The sequence below is a fragment of the Oncorhynchus gorbuscha genome, linkage group LG24 (genome assembly GCF_021184085.1).
Source record: "Oncorhynchus gorbuscha isolate QuinsamMale2020 ecotype Even-year linkage group LG24, OgorEven_v1.0, whole genome shotgun sequence".
NCBI lineage: Eukaryota > Metazoa > Chordata > Actinopteri > Salmoniformes > Salmonidae > Oncorhynchus > Oncorhynchus gorbuscha.
In genome coordinates, this window is record NC_060196.1 from 34,146,596 (window position 1) to 34,169,647 (window position 23,052).

Sequence of the window (23,052 nt, forward strand, 5' to 3'; positions counted from 1 at the left end):
TACTGTGTGTACACACAGACACACTCTCTCTCTCTAAAGGGATTCAATGTAAATAGTCCACACTGCCATTTTATTAACAGTTCAGCAGTCTTGTGGCTTGGGGGTAGAAGTTGTTCAGAAGCCTTTTGGTCCCAGACTTGGCGTTCCGGTACCGCTTGCCATGCGGTAGCAGAGAAAACAATCAATGGCTTGGGTGGTTCAAGACTTTGATCATTTTAAGGGGCTTCCTCTGACAATGCGTGGTATAGAGGTCCTGGATGGCAGGGAGTTATTCCCTAGTGATGTACTGGGCCGTACGCACTACCCCTGTAGCGCCTTGCGATCAGATGCCGAGCAGTTGCCATACCAAGCGGTGATGTAGCCAGTGAAGATGCTCTCAATGGTGCAGCTGTATAACTATTTGAGGATCTGAGGGCCTATGTCAAATCCACAACAGCCCTGTCAATGTGAATGGGGGCATGTTCAGCCCTCCATTTCCTCTATTCCACGATAAAGCTCCTTTGTCTTGCCCATGTTGAGGGACAGAGGTTATTGTCCTGGCACCACACTATTTTGATTGACTAATTTATTAGGCATAATTAATGTATCTTTGCACTGCACTGCATGCACACAGATAAACTATTTTTAAAAAGCTCATAAGATGGACTTGTATTTTCAGCAAAATAAGAAATTACTTGCACTCATATTATTCATTTTATTAAGATGAACCATTAAATACACATTATTTACAACCATGAAATGTTACAGAAATCTGAATATCAAATAAACAAAATGTGAAACAAAAAAAGCAATGGTCCAATACAAGAAAGCAAAGCAATCGACAAATAAAGTACATAGGAATAATATCGTCTTCGAAGGTGAGTCAACCATATGCATACTTGTCTGTTAAACTTCTGTCATTTGGAGTAATTTGTCCACTCAACTTCATTAACAGTTTAACAATAAGGCCAGCCTATTGAGAAAAAGAGAAGCACATGATTAACAAATTTAATGTAATATTGCCCAGATTGAACTCTAAAGTTAGCGTACAGCTCTATGGTTAACATTTTCTTACAAATCATACAATCTGCACTGTTTTCCAGGCTACAACACATGATTGAAGATAATCACAGGTACATCCATTGGAATGACTTGGGAAAGGTCCTACAGTTACCTGTTTGGTGTGCACAATGAAGTTCATCTTGTTTTCCAGACTGTGAATCTGGAAGTACTGATCAGCGTGCCCGAGCTGCCACATGAAAGAGCCATACCCCAGACTGATAAGAAGGACCTACACAGTAGAACATATGCACAAGTATCAGTAAAAGAGGGCATTTTACATGAACATGTAAAAAAATATACAAAGCTCTTAAAATCAATACTTTTGAGGCCCTCTTTCTATATTTAGATATTTACATCCATGCTTACTTTGTGACCAGTAGATAAGAATGTATTTGTATTTATTAGGGATTCCAAGGCAGCAGCTACTCTTCCTGGGGTCCAAACACATTAATGCACTTGCATTACATATGAATATGAATATGTTCTATAAGGTGTATTTTTATATGTTTTTAAAATCCTATTCTACTGCTTGCATCAGTTACCTGATGTGGAATAGAGTTCCATGTAGTCATGGCTCTATGTTGTACTGTGCGCCTCCCATCGTCTATTCCCCGACTTGGGGATTGTGAAGAGACCTCTGGTGGTATGTATTGTGGGGTATGCATGGGTGTCTGAGCTGTGTGCTAATAGATTAAACAGACAGCTCTATGCATTCAGCTTAAGTATGTTTCTGAAGTATGTTTCATGCGTTTTAGTATACTATTGTATTCTGTATACTGCATGTGTAACAGTATAATTTTAAACCGTCCCCTCGCCCATACCCGGGCGCGAACCAGGGACCTTCTGCACACAACGACAACGGTCACCCTCGAAGCATCGTTACCCATCGCTCCACAAAAGGCGCGGCCCTTGCAGAGCAAGGGGAACTACTACTTCAAGGTCTCAGAGCAAGTGACGTAACCGATTGAAACGCTATTTAGCGCACACCGCTAACTAAGCTAGCCGTTTCACATCCGTTACACATGGTTAAACAAGGTTCTCTCCAGTGATGTAAAATAATAAAGTAAAATAACTTGAAAGTACTACTTCAGTCATTTTTTTGGGGTATCTGTACTTTACTATTTCTATTTTTGGCTACTTCACTACATTCCTAAAGAAAAGTAGCTACTTTTACTCCATACATTTTCCCTGACACCCAAAAGTACTCGTTACATTTTGAATGCTTAGAGGGACAGGAAAATGGTCTAATTCACACAATTATCAAGAGACTATCGATGGTCATCCCTACTGCCTGGCAGACTCACGAAAAACATGCTTTGTTTGTAAATTATGTCTGAGGGTTGCAGCATGACCCTGGCTATCCATAAATTAAAAATAAAAACATAAAGAAGAAAATGGTGCTGTCTGGTTTGCAATGATTTATACTTTTGATACTTAAGTATGTTTAAAACCAAATACTTTTAGACTTTTACTCAAGTAGTATTTTACTGGGTGACTTTCACTTTTACTTCAGTCATTTTCTATTAAGGTACCTTTACTTTTTCCACCATTGGTTTTCTCTGTATACATATACTCTGGTCCCAACAAACAAATAGCCCCGGGGCACCTTGGTCTCCATGTTCATGAGGTGCAGGCCCTTGGTGTTGACACCCACGAAGACGCGGATGACTTTGTGGTTGCTGGAGCTAGCCTTGGTGAAGACCTGGCCCGTGAAGAAGGCAGCACCATATGTTGGGATGTCCCAGCAGTTCTGCAGGAAGAGCCTCTGGAGGTGGTGCATCTCTTTGCTCACACCCTCACTCATACTGAGGTTCTGTGGCAGAAAAGATGAAGTAAGGGTAAGAGTTTGACCCCACAGATAAATGTATATTACACAAAAACTAAATAATGAAAATAAACCTGACCTTATACTCATGAAGAATCCTGTTTGTCCAATGATGCGCTTTGCTTTTCACCTTGGATATCGGGACAATAGATTTCAGGTTTTCCTCACTGTTGAAAACAAAACATTTACGGTTATGTCAATAGTATATCATATTATCACAGGTTTATGTACTGTACCTTATCTACAAATACCATTACCAAGATTTCACCAGTTTTAAAGAAGATTATTATGCTAAATTGATTCAATTCAGGTACCGATTTAAGATATTTACTTAAGGAAACCCTGCTTGTGCTTCTTGCTCTCATAGTTTCCATAGATGATCTGCAGCAGAAGACTGGCCAGGGTGATCAGCTTGCTGTCTGGGGAGGGGAAGAAGCCCTTGAGGAGGCAGTGTCTGGCCTCGTCAAACAGGATCAGGATGGACAGGGGGTCCTCAATCTGGGGGAGAAGATTCAAGCCAATCATGGATGGATTAACTTGAACACCAAACCCTTGATCGGTTTAATCAGGTGTATTATTACTGGGCTGGAACAAAAGCATGCACAACCTCTGGGTCTCACTTAACCAGAGTTGAGAAACACTGATCTAATCAATATTCAATATCCCAAATCCTTGCTTTACAGATGCAGAATTTCCTCAAGGGGATAATAAAGTTTATCAAAATCAAATTGTTTACAAACCTTTTTCTCAATGTCGAGGGGCAGACGGACATCTCTACGGAGGAAGAGCTGTGGGTTCTCCCTCTGGGGGTCCAGGACAGTGAGGTCAGTGACGATCTCGGTCCAGATACGCAGGTGCTGCAGGGGCTTGTGGTAGGGCTTCAGCTGCAGGTCTGACAGAAGACAAGACACAGAAACACACAAAGGGTATAATAAGCACAGGTAGCCTGGAAATGAGATACTACAAATACAAGCATATACTACCTAAGCCTAGATATTGGGCGGCCATTTTGAATCTGTGTATGTGTGACTCACTGAGATTCTCGGAGCAAATCCAGATGGTGAAGTACTGCTGGGTGTCCTTGGAGAGCCGCATGCCCTCCATGATCTGCTGCACTGATGTGTTGTTGCCGTGCTTCAGCTCCACCGAGCGGTACGAGCCATCCATGCGGTAGATGCGAACCTTCTCGTACTGCAGAAGGAAAACACTGTTTTTTGTATACATTTCTAAACATAATTAAAGCCTTTGACAAGTCTGTAGGAGTAGCATACATGCACACACACTTCACACTCACTGGTTTGTTATTGGCTTGCTGTAGGAGTTTCACTGTCTCCTCCCATTCGTTCTGCTTGTTCTCTTCACAGATTTGCATGGGCGATCTCTTTTGCTGATCCTCTATGTGCTAATAAATACAAGCAAACAAAGTTACTTTCTAACTGCTACTTACTACTGGAAACATATTGAAGTCCTAAACTACGATATTCCACTGGTACCAGCACAGTATGTGGCCATCATGCAAATAGGATGGAGGATATACTGTTTTCAACCAGGCTTCTCCAGTTCAGGTCTTGGAGAGATACTGGGTGTGCAGGCTTTTATTCCAGCACGACAGCGTAGCCTATTAACTGGAAGGTTGCAAGTTCAAACCCCTGAGGCACAAATCTGTCGTTCTACCCCTGAACAGGCAGTTAACCCACTGTTCCTAGGCTGTCATTGAAAATAAGAATTTGATCTTAACTGACTTGCCTAGTTAAATAAAGGTCAAATAAATTAAGGTGTTGAATTGGGAATTCAACTCTGTTAGAAATAGGTTTAAACCATGCTGACGGCCTTCTGCTGTCTCTCCACCCTTTGCTCTTGTCCACACCCCAGCTCAACCCTAACCCTAACCCTAGCTTCACGTCCACACCCCAGCTCAACCCTAACCTTAGCTTCACGTCCACACCCCGGCTCAACCCTAGCTTCAAGTCCACACCCCGGCTCAACCCTAGCTTCACGTCCACACCCCGGCTCAACCCTAACCCTAGCTTCACGTCCACACCCCGGCTCAACCCTAACCCAAGCTTCACGTCCATACCCCGGCTCAACCCTAGCTTCACGTCCATACCCCGGCTCAACCCTAGCTTCACGTCCATACCCCGGCTCAACCCTAGCTTCACGTCCACACCCCGGCTCAACCCTAGAGTCACGTCCATACCCCGGCTCAACCCTAGCTTCACGTCCACACCCCGGCTCAACCCTAACCCTAGCTTCACGTCCATACCCCGGCTCAACCCTAGCTTCACGTCCACACCCCGGCTCAACCCTAGCTTCACGTCCACACCCCGGCTCAACCCTAGCTTCACGTCCACACCCTGCCGTAACCCTAACCCTAGCTTCATGTCCACACCCTGCCGTAACCCTAACCCTAGCTTCATGTCCACACCCTGCCGTAACCCTAACATCATGTCCACACCCTGCCGTAACCCTAACCCTAGCATCATGTCCACACCCTGCCGTAACCCTAACCCTAGCATCATGTCCACACCCTGCCGTAACCCTAACCCTAGCTTCACGTCCACACCCTGCCGTAACCCTAACAATAGCATCACGTCCACACCCTGCCGTAACCCTAACCCTAGCATCACGTCCACACCCTGTCGTAACCCTAACCCTAGCATCATGTCCACACCCTGCCGTAACCCTAACCCTAGCTTCATGTCCACACCCTGCCGTAACCCTATCCCTAGCATCATGTCCACACCCTGCCGTAACCCTAACCCTAGCATCATGTCCACACCCTACCGTAACCCTAACCCTAGCTTCACGTCCACACCCTGCCGTAACCCTAACCCTAGCTTCACGTCCACACCCTGCCGTAACCCTAACCCTAGCATCATGTCCACACCCTGCCGTAACCCTAACCCTAGCATCTTGTCCACACCCTGCCGTAACCCTAACCCTAGCTTCACGTCCACACCCTGCCGTAACCCTAACCCTAGCTTCACGTCCACACCCTGCCGTAACCCTAACATCATGTCCACACCCTGGCTGAAGTCTAACCCGACCATCATGTCCACACCCTGCCATAACCCTAACCCTAGCATCATGTCCACACCCTGCCGTAACCCTAACCCTAGCATCATGTCCACACCCTGCCGTAACCCTAACCCTAGCATCATGTCCACACCCTGCCGTAACCCTAACCCTAGCATCATGTCCACACCCTGCCGTAACCCTAACCCTAGCATCATGTCCACACCCTGCCGTAACCCTAACCCTAGCATCATGTCCACACCCTGCCGTAACCCTAACCCTAGCATCATGTCCACACCCTGCCGTAACCCTAACCCTAGCATCATGTCCACACCCTGCCGTAACCCTAACCCTAGCTTCACGTCCACACCCTGCCGTAACCCTAACCCTAGTTTCACGTCCACACCCTGCCGTAACCCTAACCCTAGCATCATGTCCACACCCTGCCGTAACCCTAACCCTAGCTTCACGTCCACACCCTGCCGTAACCCTAACCCTAGCTTCATGTCCACACCCTGCCGTAACCCTAACCCTAGCTTCACGTCCACACCCTGCCGTAACCCTAACATCATGTCCACACCCTGGCTGAAGTCTAACCCGACCATCATGTCCACACCCTGCCATAACCCTAACCCTAGCATCATGTCCACACCCTGCCGTAACCCTAGCATCATGTCCACACCCTGCCGTAACCCTAACCCTAGCATCACGTCCACACCCTGCCGTAACCCTAACCCTAGCATCATGTCCACACCCTGCCATAACCCTAACATCATGTCCATACCCTGCCGTAACCCTAACCCTAGCATCATGTCCACACCCTGCCGTAACCCTAACCCTAGCATCACGTCCTCACCCTGCCGTAACCCTAACATCATGTCCACACCCTGCCGTAACCCTAACCCTAGCATCACGTCCACACCCTGCCGTAACCCTAACCCTAGCATCATGTCCACACCCTGCCGTAACCCTAACCCTAGCTTCACGTCCACACCCTGCCGTAACCCTAACCCTAGCTTCATGTCCACACCCTGCCGTAACCCTAACCCTAGCTTCACGTCCACACCCTGCCGTAACCCTAACATCATGTTCACACCCTGGCTGAAGTCTAACCCGACCATCATGTCCACACCCTGCCATAACCCTAACCCTAGCATCATGTCCACACCCTGCCGTAACCCTAGCATCATGTCCACACCCTGCCGTAACCCTAACCCTAGCATCACGTCCACACCCTGCCGTAACCCTAACCCTAGCATCATGTCCACACCCTGCCATAACCCTAACATCATGTCCATACCCTGCCGTAACCCTAACCCTAGCATCATGTCCACACCCTGCCGTAACCCTAACCCTAGCATCACGTCCACACCCTGCCGTAACCCTAACCCTAGCATCATGTCCACACCCTGCCGTAACCCTAACCCTAGCATCACGTCCACACCCTGCCGTAACCCTAACCCTAGCATCATGTCCACACCCTGCCGTAACCCTAACCCTAGCATCACGTCCACACCCTGCCGTAACCCTAACCCTAGCATCATGTCCACACCCTGCCATAACCCTAACATCATGTCCATACCCTGCCGTAACCCTAACCCTAGCATCACGTCCACACCCTGCCGTAACCCTAACCCTAGCATCATGTCCACACCCTGCCGTAACCCTAACCCTAGCCTCATGTCCACACCCTGCCGTAATCCTAACCCTAGCATCACATCCACACCCTGCCGTAACCCTAACCCTAGCATCACGTCCACACCCTGCCGTAATCCTAACCCTAGCATCACGTCCACACCCTGCCGTAACCCTAACCCTAGCATCATGTCCACACCCTGCCATAACATCATGTCCACACCCTGCCGTAACCCTAACCCTAGCATCATGTCCACACCCTGGCTGAAGTCTAAACCTAGCATCATGTCCACACCCTGCCGTAACCCTAACCCTAGCATCACGTCCACACCCTGCCGTAACCCTAACCCTACCATCATGTCCACACCCTGCCGTAACCCTAACCCTAGCATCATGTCCACACCCTGCCGTAACCCTAACCCTAGCATCACGTCCACACCCTGCCGTAAACCTAACCCTAGAATCAAGTCCACACCCTGCCGTAACCCTAACCCTAGCATCACGTCCACACCCTGCCGTAACCCTAACCCTAGCATCATGTCCACACCCTGCCGTAACCCTAACTCTAGCATCATGTCCACACCCTGGCTGAAGTCTAACCCTAGCATCATATCCACACCCTGCCGTAACCCTAACATCACGTCCACACCCTGCCGTAACCCTAACCCTAGCATCATGTCCACACCCTGCCGTAACCCTAACCCTAGCATCTTGTCCACACCCTGGCTGAAGTCTAACCCTAGCATCATGTCCACACCCTGCCGTAACCCTAACCCTAGCATCATGTCCACACCCTGGCTGAAGTCTAACCCTAGCATCATGTCCACACCCTGCCGTAACCCTAACCCTAGCATCATGTCCACACCCTGCCGTAACCCTAACCCTAGCATCATATCCACACCCTGGCTGAAGTCTAACCCTAACCTTAGCCATAAGAGAAAGACTATTTTCATGTCATTTCGATACCGAAGTTACTTTTTCATAAGTTAGCAAAACTTAGGCAGCAGGTTAGGATAACTAAAGTAGCAGGTTAGGAGTACGAGGTTAACATTAAGAAAAGGGTTAGGTTTAGCAACCCGGGTCTCAGTCTTACCCGGTCTATCTCAGGATGCTGGAGCAGAAGCTGTACTATCTGTGAGTGGCCCCCTCCAGCAGCAAAGTGCAGAGGGGAGCTCAGCTGGCCATTCAGCAGGTTGGGGTTACAGTTTCCCTTCTCCAGCAGTAGCTTGGTCGCCTCCACTTTACCATACCTACATTCAAAACAACACCAAAGTTTGACTCTTATTTGACGATAGCTGTTCGATAAAAAAAAAAAAGATAAATAGAAACGTTATTGTCCGTAGAGGACTTAACATTTACTTTAGGGACTTGGTTTACAATCTGGGATTTGTTTTTCAGCAAAATGGCAGCTGTGCTAAAATGCAACATCCCTCGTATGAGACGTACCAGCAGGCGTAATGGATGGGGGCCCAGTGGTCGCTGTCCAGCTGTTTGACTGAGAAGCCACTTTCCAGGAGCTTGGTGAGCAGCTCTGTGTCGCCTTCACAGGCACTGCGGTGGAGGGGGAAGTCATCCACCCACTGACGCTCCCTAGGGAGGAGACAGAGAATAGGCCCGTTCAAATCACTGACTTCACAATGTCATGAAGCATTTGAAAAGGCCCAAAATCCAGAGAATGCCAGACAGAATTGGGCTTGATTGAGGTTGCCTGGTGCAATGGAACAGATGGAATTGTCCCAAATGTGCAAATGTTGCCCATTTGGCACTCCAGACATGCTCAAACTATTTGAAGGAAAACATATACTATTTCAACCCTGTTCTGGAAAATGCATGAAGTTGTTTTGAAGTAAAATTTTGGGATGCTCACTCACTTGTCCTCTGTCACACTGTTAGTGCCGTGCTGCCACTTTTCTCTCTTAGGGATCTGGATTTTAGAGTAATCCGGAGCACCAAGGCCAAAGTAAGGGTTGATGATAACTTTGTCCACCTAGAAATGGCAAAAATAGAGAGGATACGTAAACACTAGTTTATGTTCAAATATTTTGATGATGATACAAAGTATTACTGTGTAAAATAAAAGTATATCAGTGCAGGGCTAAAACAAAAATGTGAACTGTCTTGTAAGTCATCACTCTGGAGAGGATAAGGATTGGAAAAAACGCTATCATTAAAGACAAATTGGGTAAAGTAAATTGTGATGAATAAAAAATATATATACCAATTTCATTTAAAGACCAACAAAAATTACAGCTGTGCCATATAGATTGCAAAATAGTGGGGAAGAGATTGTTTTGACGTACCGATTCCACAGCACATGGATTATGAACTGATACGTAAAACGAAGCTCTACTCAAAACTTTGAATTTTTCCATTTAAATGATTATACAAAATTCTTGCAACCTATGGAATGTTATATATATGGGGGAATACAACCTTCCCAGCTCTGCAGATTTTGCTGCAAAGAGTCATTAGATCATTTATTTTGGTAATGTCCATATGTAGCTTGTTTTTGGTCACAGGTCCAGGCTGAAGAATTGTAAAATTTAACTGGGAGCTAACGCTACAGATAGCAATACTGGGTGATTTGAAAAGTCACAGTCAGCCAATCAATCTTTAATTTATGAGAATATAAAGGTTCAGAACTTTTGTTAAGCATCACAGCACAGATGAAAAATATATGGCAAATAGAAATCCAATATGAACGGTGTTAAGAGATAAATGGGAGGAGTTGAATGGAGCTGAAGGGTGTAACTAATAATAACACGATAATAAATGTAAAATATACTGTGTATGTAAAATGTATAAAGGTTCAGATCTTTTGTGAAACAGCAGTTAAAATATATATTTAAAAAAATATATATATATGGCGAATCAAACTGGGTGGACATCAGAAATATATGTATGCATGCATGCATGTGTATGTAAACTCAGCAAAAAAAATAAACGTCCTCTCACTGAATAATATGTCCCTGAACAAAAGTAACAGTAGTACTGCAGCTCATCTCCTTCTCATGAACTGCACCAGATTTGTCAGTTCTTGTTGTGAGATGTTACCACACTCTTCCACCAAGGCACCTGCAATTTCCATGATATTTCTCATGGGGGGGGGGGGGGGGGGGGCCTAGCCCTAGCCCTCACCTGCCAATCCAACAAGGTCCCAGACGTGCTCAATGGGATTGGGATCCGGGCTCTTCGCAGACCATGGCAGAACACTGACATTCCTGTCTTACAGGAAATCACGAACAGAACGAGCAGATTGCATTGTCTGGTGGCATGCTGGAGGGTCATGTCAGGATGAGCCTGCAGGAAGGGTACCACATGAGGGAGGAGGATGTCTTCCTTGTAACGCACAGCATTGAGATTGCCTGCAATGACAACGAGCTCAGTCCGATGATGCTGTGACACACCGCCCCAGACCATGACAGACCCTCCACCTCCAAATCGATCCCGCTCCAGAGTACAGGCCTCATTCCTTTGACGATAAACACTAATCCGACCATCACCCCTGATAAGACAAAACGGCAACTCATCAGTGAAGAGCACTTTTTGCCAGACCTGTCTGGTCCATTGACAGTGGGTTTGTGCCCATAGGGGATGTTGTTGCCGGTGATGTCTGGTGAGAACCTGCCTTACAACATGCCTACAAGCCCTCAGTCCAGCCTCTCTCAGCCTATTGCAGATGGTCTGAGCACTGATGGAGGGATTGTGCGTTCCTGGTGTAACTCGGGCAGTTGTTGTTGCCATCCTGTACCTGTCCCGCAGGTGTGATGTTCAGATGTACCGATCCTGTGCAGGTGTTGCTACACGTGGTCTGCCACTGTGAGGATGATCAGCTGTCCGTCCTGTCTCTGTGTAGCGCTGTCTTAGGTGTCTCACATTATGGACCGTGCAATTTACTGCCCTGGCCACATCTGCAGTCCTCATGCCTCCTTGCAGCATGCCTAAGACACATTCACGCAGATGAGCAGGGATCCTGAGCATCTTTCTTTTGGTATTTTTCAGAGTCCTTGTGACCTTTATTGCCTACCGTCTGTAAGCTGTTAGTGTCTGAAAGACCGTTCCACAGGTGCATGTTCATAAATTTTTTATGGGTCATTGAACAAGCGTGGGAAACAGAGTTCAAACCCTTTAAATGAAGATCTGTGAAGTTATTTGGATTTTTACAAATTATCTTTGAAAGAAAGGGTCCTGAAAAAGGGACGTTTCTTTTTTTGCTGAGTTTATATATTTGAGAGAAGAGTGTGCAAAGCTGTCATCAAGGCAAAGGGTGGCTACTTTAAAGAATCTCAAATATAAAATATTTTGATTTGTTTAAGACTTTTTTGGTTACTTCATAGTTTTGATGACTTCACTATTATTCTACAATTTAGAAAATAGTACAAATAAAGAAAAACCCTTGAATGAGTCCAAACTTCTGACTGGTACTGTATATATTTATAAATAAATCTAAATAAATAAAGAAATAAATATATATATATATGGGGGATTGAAAATGATGTAGACAATTACATTGATGGAGGCTACAATCTATCTGTAAAGCTGATCTACCCCCTAAAAATAAAAAAAATAAAAAACATATATGGGCAAAGGGCACTCACCCGATTGGTATACTGCAGGTCTGAGCCGTAGAGAGGGTTCTGAATGCACATGTCAGCCTTCTCCAGTGACAGCATCTTGCTCTTAATTTCCAAGGCAGTGTAACCCATGTGCAAACCCCCGTCACTGGGTTTGCCCTCTCTGATGTAGGCAGGGTTACTCACGTTGGTCTTGACTCGGTCCGCCGGCGTGGGCCGGAACAGAGCTGGAACGGCGTGAGGCATGGTGTGCTGCTCTGCCAGCCACCTGGATAAGGCAGGTGGACAAGTTCAAAGGTCAAGGTTTAGTAGGTGACGTTCTGGTAAGGTTCACCAATGTCTCTGTGGTGGGTGAATTATCTACTATGTGCCACTCACTGCACTGTAAATCGCTTTAAATATATTTTGTTATTCCCAATCCCAACTCCCCAGACACCACAAACTCACAGGAGGCTGGAAGCAGCACAACGACAGTCACAGTGCAGCGGGGTTAAGTGCCTTGCTCAAGGGCACAACAGTAGTGGATAGTATTAATGATCTGAAACCAGCAGCCCTTCAGTAACCAATCTAGTTCCCCACTTTTTTCATCGACCGGCCCGAGAATAAAACCTACAACCTTCCTGTTACCGGTCCACCTCTCTTACCTCTGAGCTACCTACCGACCCTGAAGTGGCCTAAATACAACAGACATGCAGATGGTACAGTAAGTGATGCTACAATATACACTGATTTTCAGCTCTCTGATACACACCAGAAACAGTAAGTCACACTGGATCAGGGTGCCTGCTGCATGACTTTAATATGAAATCATAGACAAAGACTTACTTGTCCAAGGCCAGGAGCATCTTTGAGGTGATGGGGGAGAAGTGAGCACTGGTCTCGCTACACACACGTATGATATCTTGCAGGCAGTAAAAACTGGGGCTACCAGGGCTGTAGATAGGCTTGCTGTTATCTGTTCAGAAAGACCAGTAAGCAGCACACAACAATAAAAAAAAACATTGCTAGCTAAACTATATTATTAGGAATGGTTTAAAAAGTACACCAGACAAAAGTGGACTAACACTTTCACTTACAGTGGGGTCCGGAATTATTGCATCCCTCGATAAAGGAGCAAAAAATATGTTTTTTATATAGTATTAAATAATACAAATACTGAGCTATATTGTATGCAATATATATATATATATATATTATTTTATACTAATACAATTGCTAATACAATATTTGTTTAACAAATAATAAAAAGATACGTCAAAATGATTGGTTTTTGATGCGTGCTTGGGGTTATCGTCTTGCTGGAAAATCAACTTGCAGACAAGTTTCAGCCTCCTGAACCTGGTCATATGACACGAAAATAATGGTCTTTGGCCACACACACCAGCGGTGGATTTGGCCTTTGAAAGAACAATGCATAGACAGAATATTCCTCATCCTAAATGTTAAATATGGTGGATGATCTTAGATGTCATGGGGCTATTTTGCACTTGTTAAGGTCAACGGCATCGTGAACTACCAAGTACCAGGACATTTGAGCCAAAAACCTGGTTGGCTCTCGCCGTAGGCTGAAACTTGGCCACAAGTGGATCTTCCAGCAAGACAATAACCCCAAGCACACATCAAAATCCACAAAGAAATGGTCAATTGATCACAAAGTCAACCTTTTGCAATGGCAATCCTATTCTCCAGAATTGAACCCCATTGAAAACCTTTATTTTGAATTAAAGAAGGCAGTCCATAAGCGCAGGTGAAGGATATCTAGAATCTGGAAAGATTCTGCATGGAGGAAGGATCTAAGATCCCTCCAAATGTCTTCTCCAATTTAAAAAAAAAAAACATTTTAGAAAAAGGCCCAGTGTCATGGTCCTCGCGAGGGGCGGGTGCTGGAGTATAGAAAACAGCAGATCCAATAATTCTGACCCCATCTTTGATATTTTTATTATTATTACTTCTTAAAAAAAATCTATTTATCTGAGTAATTTGTATTCGTATAAAATAATAAAACGTTTACTTTTTTTAGCATAAATATACAGTGGGCAAAAAAGTATTTTGTCAGCCACCAATTGTGCAAGTTCTCCCACTTAAAAAGATGAGGCCTGTAATTTTCATCATAGGTACACTTCAACTATGACAGACAAAAAATCCAGAAAATCACATTGTAGGATTTTTAATGAATTTATTTGCAAATTATGGTGGAAAATAAGTATTTGGTCAATAACAAAAGTTTATCTCAATACTTTGTTATATACCCTTTGTTGGCAATGACAGAGGTCAAATGTTTTCTGTAAGTCTTCACAAGCTTTTCACACACTGTCACTGGTATTTTGGCCCATTCCTCCATGCAGATCTCCTCTAGAACAGTGATGTTTTGGGGCTGTTGCTGGGCAACACGGACTTTCAACTCCCTCCAAAGATTTTCTATGGGGTTGAGATCTGGAGACTGGCTAGGCCACTCCAGGACCTTGAAATGCTTCTTACGAAGCCACTCCTTCGTTGCCCGGCCGGTGTGTTTGGGATCATTGTCATGCTGAAAGACCCAGCCACGTTTCATCTTCAATGCCCTTGCTGATGGAAGGAGGTTTTCACTCAAAATCTCACGATACATGGCCCCATTCATTCTTTCCTTTACACGGATCAGTCGTCCTGGTCCCTTTGCAGAAAAACACCCCCAAAGCATGATGTTTCCACCCACATGCTTCACAGTAGGTATGGTGTTCTTTGGATGCAACTCAGCATTCTTTGTCCTCCAAACACGACGAGTTGAGTTTTTACCAAACAGTTCTATTTTGGTTTCATCTGACCATATGACATTCTCCCAATCTTCTTCTGGATCATCCAAATGCTCTCGAGCAAACTTCAGACGGGCCTGGACATGTACTGGCTTATGCAGGGGGACACATCTGGCACTGCAGGATTTGAGTCCCTGGCAGCGTAGTGTGTTACTGATGGTAGGCTTTGTTACTTTGGTCCCAGCTCTCTGCAGGTCATTCACTAGGTCCTCCCGTGTGGTTCTGGGATTTTAGCTCACCGTTCTTGTGATCATTTTGACCCCACGGGGTGAGATTTTGCATGAAGCCCCAGATCGATTATCAGTGGTCTTGTATGACTTCCATTTCCTAATAATTGCTCCCACACTTGATTTCTTCAAACCAAGCTGCTTACCTATTGCAGATTCAGTCTTCCCAGCCTGGTGCAGGTCTACAATTTTGTTTCTAGTGTCCTTTGACAGCTCTTTCGTCTTGGCCATTGTGGAGTTTGGAGTGTGACTGTTTGAGGTTGTGGACAGGTGTATTTTATACTGATAACAAGTTCAAACAGGTGCCATTAATACAGGTAACGGGTGGAGGACAGAGGAGCCTCTTAAAGAAGAAGTTACAGGTCTGTGAAAGCCAGAAATCTTGCTTATTTGTAGGTGACCAAATACTTATTTTCCACCATAATTTGCAAATAAATTCATTAAAAATCCTACAATGTGATTTTCTGGATTTTTTCCCTCATTTTGAATGTCATAGTTGAAGTGAACCTATTATGAAAATTACAGGCCTCTCATTTTTTTAAGTAGGAGAACTTGCACAATTGGTGGCTGACTAAATACTTTTTTGCCCCATTGTAGCTCAGTATTTGCATAATTCATTTTATACAGTCTTTTTTTGCTAATCTTTATCAAGGGATCCAATAACTCAGGACCCTACTGTATATAATTAAAGAGCATTTATAACATTTCTAATCATTGTACGCCTTTATGTGTTATGGGCTGCCAAGTTAGTGGCAAGTCCTACCTTTGACATTGACTGGCACAATAAAGAGGGAGACCTCTTTCCCTTCTTTGTCAACATCGAGAGGGAATTTCTTCATGTGCACCACACGCTTTCCTGTGATGAACAACAAGATCAGTGCTTTGACACAATTTGTCATTTCAAATGTCTTTCTACTCTTCATAAATATTTTACATTAACAAACGATTCACATCCAAACCTGGAAAGATACCATAATTACAGAAAAGTAGCAAAGATATATTTATTTACCAATAAAACCCTGGTTGTTAGATATGGGTTTAGTCATTTCGTCTACATAATCCAAAATGGATCTGGCTGTGTCCCCACTCGCTTGGATTTTGGTCGCCAGTAAGACTTTCTTCCGTTTCTTCTCTTTTCCTTCCAAAGGAACTTCTATCAACAGGATCTAAAGGATGGGTAATAGGTTACACATGTTGATGGGGAACATAAACTGAACGAGAAATACATTTCTGAAATCAAACCATAAGCTAAAAAATTGTAATTGGCCATGAACAATATTTGGGTTAAAGTAAAATGATATTGAAGCAGATTTGGGGTTGATGATATGGTAATATTTGTATATTTCTTATTTAACTAGGTAAGTCAGTTAAGAACAAATTATTCTTTACAATGAAGGCCTACACGGGCGAAACCCTCCCCTAACCCGGCTGACGCTGGACCAATTGTGCGCTGCCCTATGGGACTCCCGATCACGGCCGGTTGTAATACAGCCCGGGATCAAACCCGGGTCTGTAGTGATGCCTGTAGCACTGCCTTAGACCACTGCACCACTCAGGATCAAGCCACAAACCAGAACTATGAACTTCCAAGGAGCTTTGCAAAACTGAGCCTCCTTACACTAAATGTACTAATAAAGGCATTGACACTTTGCATTAACCATAGTCTGCTACTCGCAGTGTAACTTAAACGTGCATATGAAATGTGTATCCCACTTCTGAAAACAATGTAACAAATTCAGGAAGTAGCCCAGACTGGGACACAAACACAGTACTCTACGACTGTCATTCCAAACCCTTGCTGTTATTCAAAGAGATCCTAACCTCTGGATGAGGTTGCTCGATGTTGCATGGTCGCTACTGTATCATATGAAATATACTGTAGTCTTACCTCATAGGCTTTAGCCCGATATTCCTTAGAGCTCAGACTGACTTGATTCTTTGGACGAATGACAGCAACAAACACATCTTCCAAGTTGTCTTGGTTGCCCATGGCGTTGACTTGCCTTCAATCCCTTTCAAGCATCCTACATAAGGACTGATTTATGAGGAATGTGAGAAGCACCATGCCTGAAATGTTACAAATAATACATCAGAATCTATTTGGGAGATAGCAAAACGTGATTATTCCATAAATAATCTATATTCTATTCTATTGTAGAGTGTCTTTTAATTATTTAAAAATAGGCTAGGCTATTACACATTATATGGTTCTCATCACTGATCAATCTTGAAAAGACAAGACTTTTAAATTGTTAACTTGAAATGAATTACTTAATATCTACGATCACATAGGCTGTTACTTTAACGCAGTAAAATGAAATAGCATAATGATAGTAACACAATTATGGCGAAAATCTTTTCAAAAGGCACATTTGATTGCGTTCAAAAGTCTAAAGTTATGTCACAACAACAGTCACGCCCCGGAAACCAAGCATACTTTTGCCTTCCTCTAGAAGACTGCTGATATCACATACAGTATAAAATACAACATGAAAAGTACTATGCGGCACGAATTTTCATTTGAGCTTCATTGTGTCCTTTGAAGTAAATGTGAAGCTTTACGTCAGATAACTTGAAGGCTTGGGTATCGCACTGTTACATTTTGAGAAACGCTTTCAAACATACCTGAAATTATGAGCTATCATAAACTTCAAAAAGTATAAATTGTCGGTGTTTTCATTTTCCCGGGTGTAATAAGGCATAGACACGCAGTAACAATAAGCTCGGCAAACTTCTAAACAGATATTTGTGTGTTTCCTAAAAGCATAACATCGGTTGCCGACCACAGCAAGTGAAATGGAAGAGAGTCACATTGCGCTTATACTGACTACTTTTGACAACAGGGAACTCTGCTGGTCGGGTGGACTTAGTGCGCATATTTTTTCTTCTGAAAATGTAGACAGATGGAAATAAATTATCCAGAAATCAAATTGGATGTGAAAGTAATTTGCTTTGGTATGAAATAAGGCCAAGTGACTTTTGACTCATAACTTTTGTTCTGAATTCATTTGATTGCATTCAGGCAATCCTGGTATAAATTGTGAGAATGGGCATGTTTCCGAATATTTGTATATTAAATAGTAAATTCCAGGTACACTTTTGCTAGTTTCAGATTAAGTATGGCAGGTGTTCCAAACCTTTTTTACACAGGGCACCCTTTTCACATTTGAATCAAACACCAGGTTGATTTTGTTTAATTTGAGGGACCTATGATTTTTTTAAACACTAATTTCCTGTAATTATACCAAGTTAAACAAGACGCATTATATATTTTAGGTAGGCTATTTGGTGATAATAATGATGTTAATAGATAAGGAAAATAAAGTCTAGACCCGATTTCCAGAAATCTTATTCTGCTACCAAGTGTTTTAGTATGATGATTTACATAAACCCTCAACTTAATTATACATATTTTCTTACAGAAAGTGCTTTGATCAATTAATAGTCACCTATTGTGCAAGATTACTTCCCAAAGTCTAATTTCTTTGACTCCTCGACTTTAGGTCGTAGCTCCGTTTCTGAATATCAGAGACAAACAAAAGAGAATAGTGAATGGCGGCAAATGTTTCACTTTTAAACTCGGACAAAACAGAAATGTTAGTTCTAGGTCCCAAGAATCAAAGAGATATGCTGATTGATCTGACAATTAATCTTGATGCTTCAGTCGTCTCAAATAAAACTGTGAAGGACCTCTGCGTTACTCTGGACCCTGATCTTTCTTTTGCCAAACATATCAAGAATATTTCTGCCTCAGACCCTATTACAGAGGCTGATTCACTGGCTTACTAGTGCTCTTCCATGCCATCCCTAGGAGGGGTGCGTCATGTCAGGCTTTTTTTCGCTATACTCGACTTGAGTGGGATGAGTCACTGACATGATCTTCCTATCTGGTTTTGCACCCCCTCGTGTCGTGCGGTGGAGGAGAACTTTGTGGACTATACTCAGCCTCATCTCGTCTCAGGGCAGTAAATTGGTGGTCTGTTGATATCCTTCTAGTGGTGTGTGGGCTGTACTTTGGCAAAGTGGGAGGGTTTATATTCTGCCTGGTTGGCCCTGTCCAGGGATATCATCAGACAGGGCCACAGTGTCCCCCAACCCCGTCTCAGCCTCCAGTAGTTATCCTGCTATAGTCTATGTGCCAGGGGGCTAGGGTCAGTCTGTCCTATCTGGTGAAATTTTGCTACCTTGTGCCAGACCTGCTGTATTTTACCCGCTCTCTCCCTCACCTGCTGTCTCAACCTCTGAATGCTCAGCTATGAAAAACCAACTGACATTTACTCCTGAGTTGCTGACCTGTTGCACCATCTACAACCACTGTGATTATTATTTGACCCTGCTTGTCATCTATGAACATTTGAACATTGATCTGGCCTTAATGGCCATCCACTCTTATAATATCCACCCGGCACAGCCTGGCCACCCCTCAAAGCCTGGTTCCTCTAGGTTTCTTCCTAGGTTTCTGGCTTTCTAGAGAGTTATTCCTAGGCACCATGCTTCTACATCTGCATTGCTCACTGTTATTTTTTACCTTTATTGAACTAGGCAAGTCAGTTAAGAACAAATTCTTATTTACAATGACAGCCTACCGGGGAACACTGGGTTAGCTGCCTTGTTCAGGGGCAGAACGACAGATTTTTCCCTTGTCAGCTCAGGGATTCCATCCAGCAACCCTTCGGTTACTGGCCCAGTGCTCTAACCACTAGGCTACCTGCCGGCCCCAAATGTTATAAAAGGCCTTTATAAAAGCCTACATTTGATTGATTGATATTCCTATGTGCATCAGTCTTCATCTGGCATTGTACCGATTGTTTCTAGCATAAAGCATCACAGATTTCTGCGTCGTTTTAGATCGGTATAAACAATTATGAATTGTACCCCTAAAATGAAGGAAAGTCCCTAGGTTGGGAACCCCTGATGTATGGTGACATCATTGGCCACATAGCAAACAGAGAGAGAGAGAGAGAGAGATACTAGTGTTTCAGTCAAATTATTATTGTGCATACTGTAATATGGGTCATAATTTAGACTTGTTTATTGAAGAAAAAACATTAACGGACAGTCAGAGAATGTATTGACAGGTAGGCTAATATAAGGCAGCTGTATGATCACAAGTTCAAATTTGGAACTATTGCCACAACAACAGAGTTCAGTTGACCCAAATAAATGACAATACATTTGATTGCTTTTACTGTGAATTTAGTTTCCCATCTATTCATAATACATTATTTCCTTGCTTTACTTGGTCCACTTGAATGAGTCTGGTTGCTGAGAAAGTGGGAACGAACCTCTTCTCCACAGTTTTAACGACCAAACTCCACTTCTCACCCACCTAACCTCCCCTCAAATCGTTGGCCCTGTCAAGAATCAACCCCTAGCCCCTACCCCTTGGCACTTGTGTTGATCACAGTAAATTGGACAGGTCAAAGAAATGTTTGGCAAAAAATTCCACCTTGCCTCTCATAGAGCAAGGTGGAGCTACAGCCATATTGCTTGTACCTATCCAGTTCTAAAAAGGAGTTAGAACAGGGGTGACTTTTTACTGAATAGCTACTGGGTCTGCAGGCTTTTATTCCATCCCTACTCTAACATACCTGGTTTAGCTAATTAGGCCCATGATCAGCAGCTGCTTAGTAGAATCAGATATATTAGAGCAGGGTAGGAACACCCAGGACATACTACACACCCGGTAGCACTCCAGGACTGGGAGTAAGGGTAATTTCTGGACAGGGCCCCCACCTCTCCCCTTCTCCAAGCTTTAGGGAAGACTCCTCTCCTACTCTTTGCACTGACTCAAAACCTCCTGCATCTTGGCTTGGATGTCCTCCACACGCTTGGTCCACTTCTCTCGCACCTCGTCCTCGTCGTCCTCTGTCACCGCTGTGTAGGCCATGAGGGCGATCAGGCCGATGTGGAACAGGTGTCCCACCTGGGAGCACCAGTGCTCCATGACCCTGCGGTCTCCGTTGCAGTGCTCCAGGTACACCTTCAGCAGGGGCCTTCCGAACACCGACCCGGTGCCCATTACTCCCCGGTAGTACACGTCCAGGCTCAGGTCGCTCTTGTCCCTCTCATAGACCCACTCGAAGTTGGCCATGTGGCACCGCGCTCCCTCTGGGTCCTTCCTCACCAACGCCACCATGGAGCTGAAGGCGGCGTACTGGTGCTTGATGTACTCCTCATACTTACCAAATGTCTCATTGACCTCGTCCACACGAATCTGCCGCAGGCACTGGCGGTTCTTCGCAGAGATGCTCTCCAGCTTGCCGTGCACCACCTGGAAGTCCTTGTCCAGGGCGTGCGCCTCATCGCCCACCAGGCCTATGCGCACCACCCCCACCAGGGAGGAGACGATGCCGAAGAGGGGGTTGATGGACGAGGCAAAAGAGGATACTTTCTCCACACAGCCCAGCACCTTGACCGCTGTCTTTCTGATTTGCCCGGCATCCGCCATCACTGTGAGCTTCTGACTCTGACAGACAGACAGACAGACAGACAGACAGACAGACAGACAGACAGACAGACAGACAGACAGACAGACAGACAGACAGACAGACAGACAGACAGACAGACAGACAGACAGACAGACAGACAGACAGACAGACAGACAGACAGACAGACAGACAGACAGACAGACAGACAGACAGACAGACAGACAGACAGACAGACAGACAGACAGACAGACAGACAGACAAGAGCAGAGCAGACACTGTCAGGCTGTTGTAAGAGTAGACAATGAACTGAACTGTTTCTGTTTTTCTTGTAGATGGGGGATTGACCAATGTTTCAGTAGAATTCAAATCTTATTACTTTTAATGCTGCAGGCAAAATCAGGCATATTAGTTCAAGTTACATTCTATATATGCAATATGTCACTGTGTCTTTTAGCTTCAGGTATCAAGTTACAGTCATAATACTCCTGAGTGACACCACTCATAAAGCCCCTAGTTGTGTAGCAAGCAACAAGTCTATAGGCCAGGGCAAAAATTACTTAGATGTAGAAGCCAAGATGAACTGTTATTTATTATTTGAAAGAGAAAGCGAGACAATGCTTTTCTAAGAGAAACATATTTCATTATCAAACTTTTCATATTTATGTCTATGAGCGATCAGTTCTAATCAAGTAGAGTATTTCATTCAAATACAGGGCATAGAATGCTTCTAAATTCGAAACCCCACACAGACATCCATTTGGGTAACTGGTTTAAAGGGAGTGGCTGCTGTCCTGTTTATGTACACCAACTGAAATGTGTGGCTGTGGCCAAACACACAAAACATTTATAATCATAGTTCATAGCTTAGCTCTTACTCATCATGCCCAAGCCGGCAATGCAGAAAAAAAATCAGGAAGATCAGTGGGTGTCTCTAGGGTACGTTAAGTACGATCATTGACCTCCTATTACAGTGCAAGTTTTTCTAAAGATTAACAAAATGATGAAGGCCCATGCCAATTTTCATAAATTCAGAGATCCTTTTGCCATTAGTAAATCACATTCATTTTGGTCTAACTAAATTCATTTCCTGTATCTCCAACCACAAACGTGTATCATGAACCACTGCTTTCCCTTTTGAATTAAATATATCTAAACAGTGTTCCTTTTCAGATAAACCCCCAAAAGATAATACAAAGCCAAATGTATTACTACATTTCTTATTTTTACCTGAATTCAAGCTATTGTTATACTTCTCTTCACACAAGCTGTCAGTGTTTCCAAGCCACCATTTTCCTGGAGTCCCAGCCTACTTCCTGCCATATAAGGACAGAGGAACGAGGAAACATGACTCTTGTTCGGGCTGTGCTGATTGGATGGAGCGGAAAATGCAGCTGACTGCTTTATGGTTGTAACCCAAACAGAGGACAGTCAGGGTGTCTATTGTTTTAGGTATATCAAATACGTCCACACCTTCAGTAGCAATAATTGTTTTATAGTGTTGTAGGGAATGTAGGT

General features: G+C 44.0%; 2 protein-coding genes across 2 annotated transcripts; both read right to left on the bottom strand.

Annotated features, from left to right (window-relative positions):
• Positions 1 to 680: 680 nt before the first annotated feature.
• On the bottom strand, positions 681 to 17,916 carry LOC124012631 (krev interaction trapped protein 1). The gene is made up of 17 exons (XM_046326469.1): positions 17,732 to 17,916; positions 16,995 to 17,173; positions 16,116 to 16,272; positions 15,870 to 15,962; positions 12,916 to 13,045; positions 12,115 to 12,358; positions 9,388 to 9,503; positions 8,963 to 9,106; positions 8,610 to 8,766; positions 4,161 to 4,268; positions 3,901 to 4,057; positions 3,607 to 3,758; positions 3,198 to 3,364; positions 2,946 to 3,033; positions 2,648 to 2,854; positions 1,154 to 1,270; positions 681 to 952 (listed from the first exon to the last, which is right to left on the bottom strand). Exons 2-17 carry the CDS (start codon positions 17,094 to 17,096, stop codon positions 863 to 865), a joined length of 2,229 nt encoding a protein of 742 aa, XP_046182425.1. The 5' UTR covers positions 17,097 to 17,173; positions 17,732 to 17,916; the 3' UTR covers positions 681 to 862.
• A 2,198-nt stretch (positions 17,917 to 20,114) lies between these two features.
• LOC124012639 (protein rapunzel-like) lies at positions 20,115 to 22,898 on the bottom strand. Its single transcript, XM_046326480.1, has 2 exons — positions 22,765 to 22,898; positions 20,115 to 21,575 (listed from the first exon to the last, which is right to left on the bottom strand). The coding sequence occupies exon 2, from the start codon at positions 21,555 to 21,557 to the stop codon at positions 20,880 to 20,882; it is 678 nt and encodes a 225-aa protein (XP_046182436.1). The 5' UTR covers positions 21,558 to 21,575; positions 22,765 to 22,898; the 3' UTR covers positions 20,115 to 20,879.
• Positions 22,899 to 23,052: the final 154 nt, after the last annotated feature.

Bases quoted from the DNA above. Each gene is read 5' to 3' on its own strand.
- LOC124012631 (XM_046326469.1), bottom strand. From the start codon at position 17,096: ATGGGCAACCAAGACAACTTGGAAGATGTGTTTGTTGCTGTCATTCGT. The intron at 4,269-8,609 runs GTAAGACTGAGA...TGTATTTATTAG, and splicing joins AGCATCCTGAGATAGACCGG to CACATAGAGGATCAGCAAAA. The intron at 3,034-3,197 runs GTAAATATCTTA...TGTTTTCAACAG, and splicing joins CACAAGCAGGGTTTCCTTAA to TGAGGAAAACCTGAAATCTA.
- LOC124012639 (XM_046326480.1), bottom strand. From the start codon at position 21,557: ATGGCGGATGCCGGGCAAATCAGAAAGACAGCGGTCAAGGTGCTGGGC.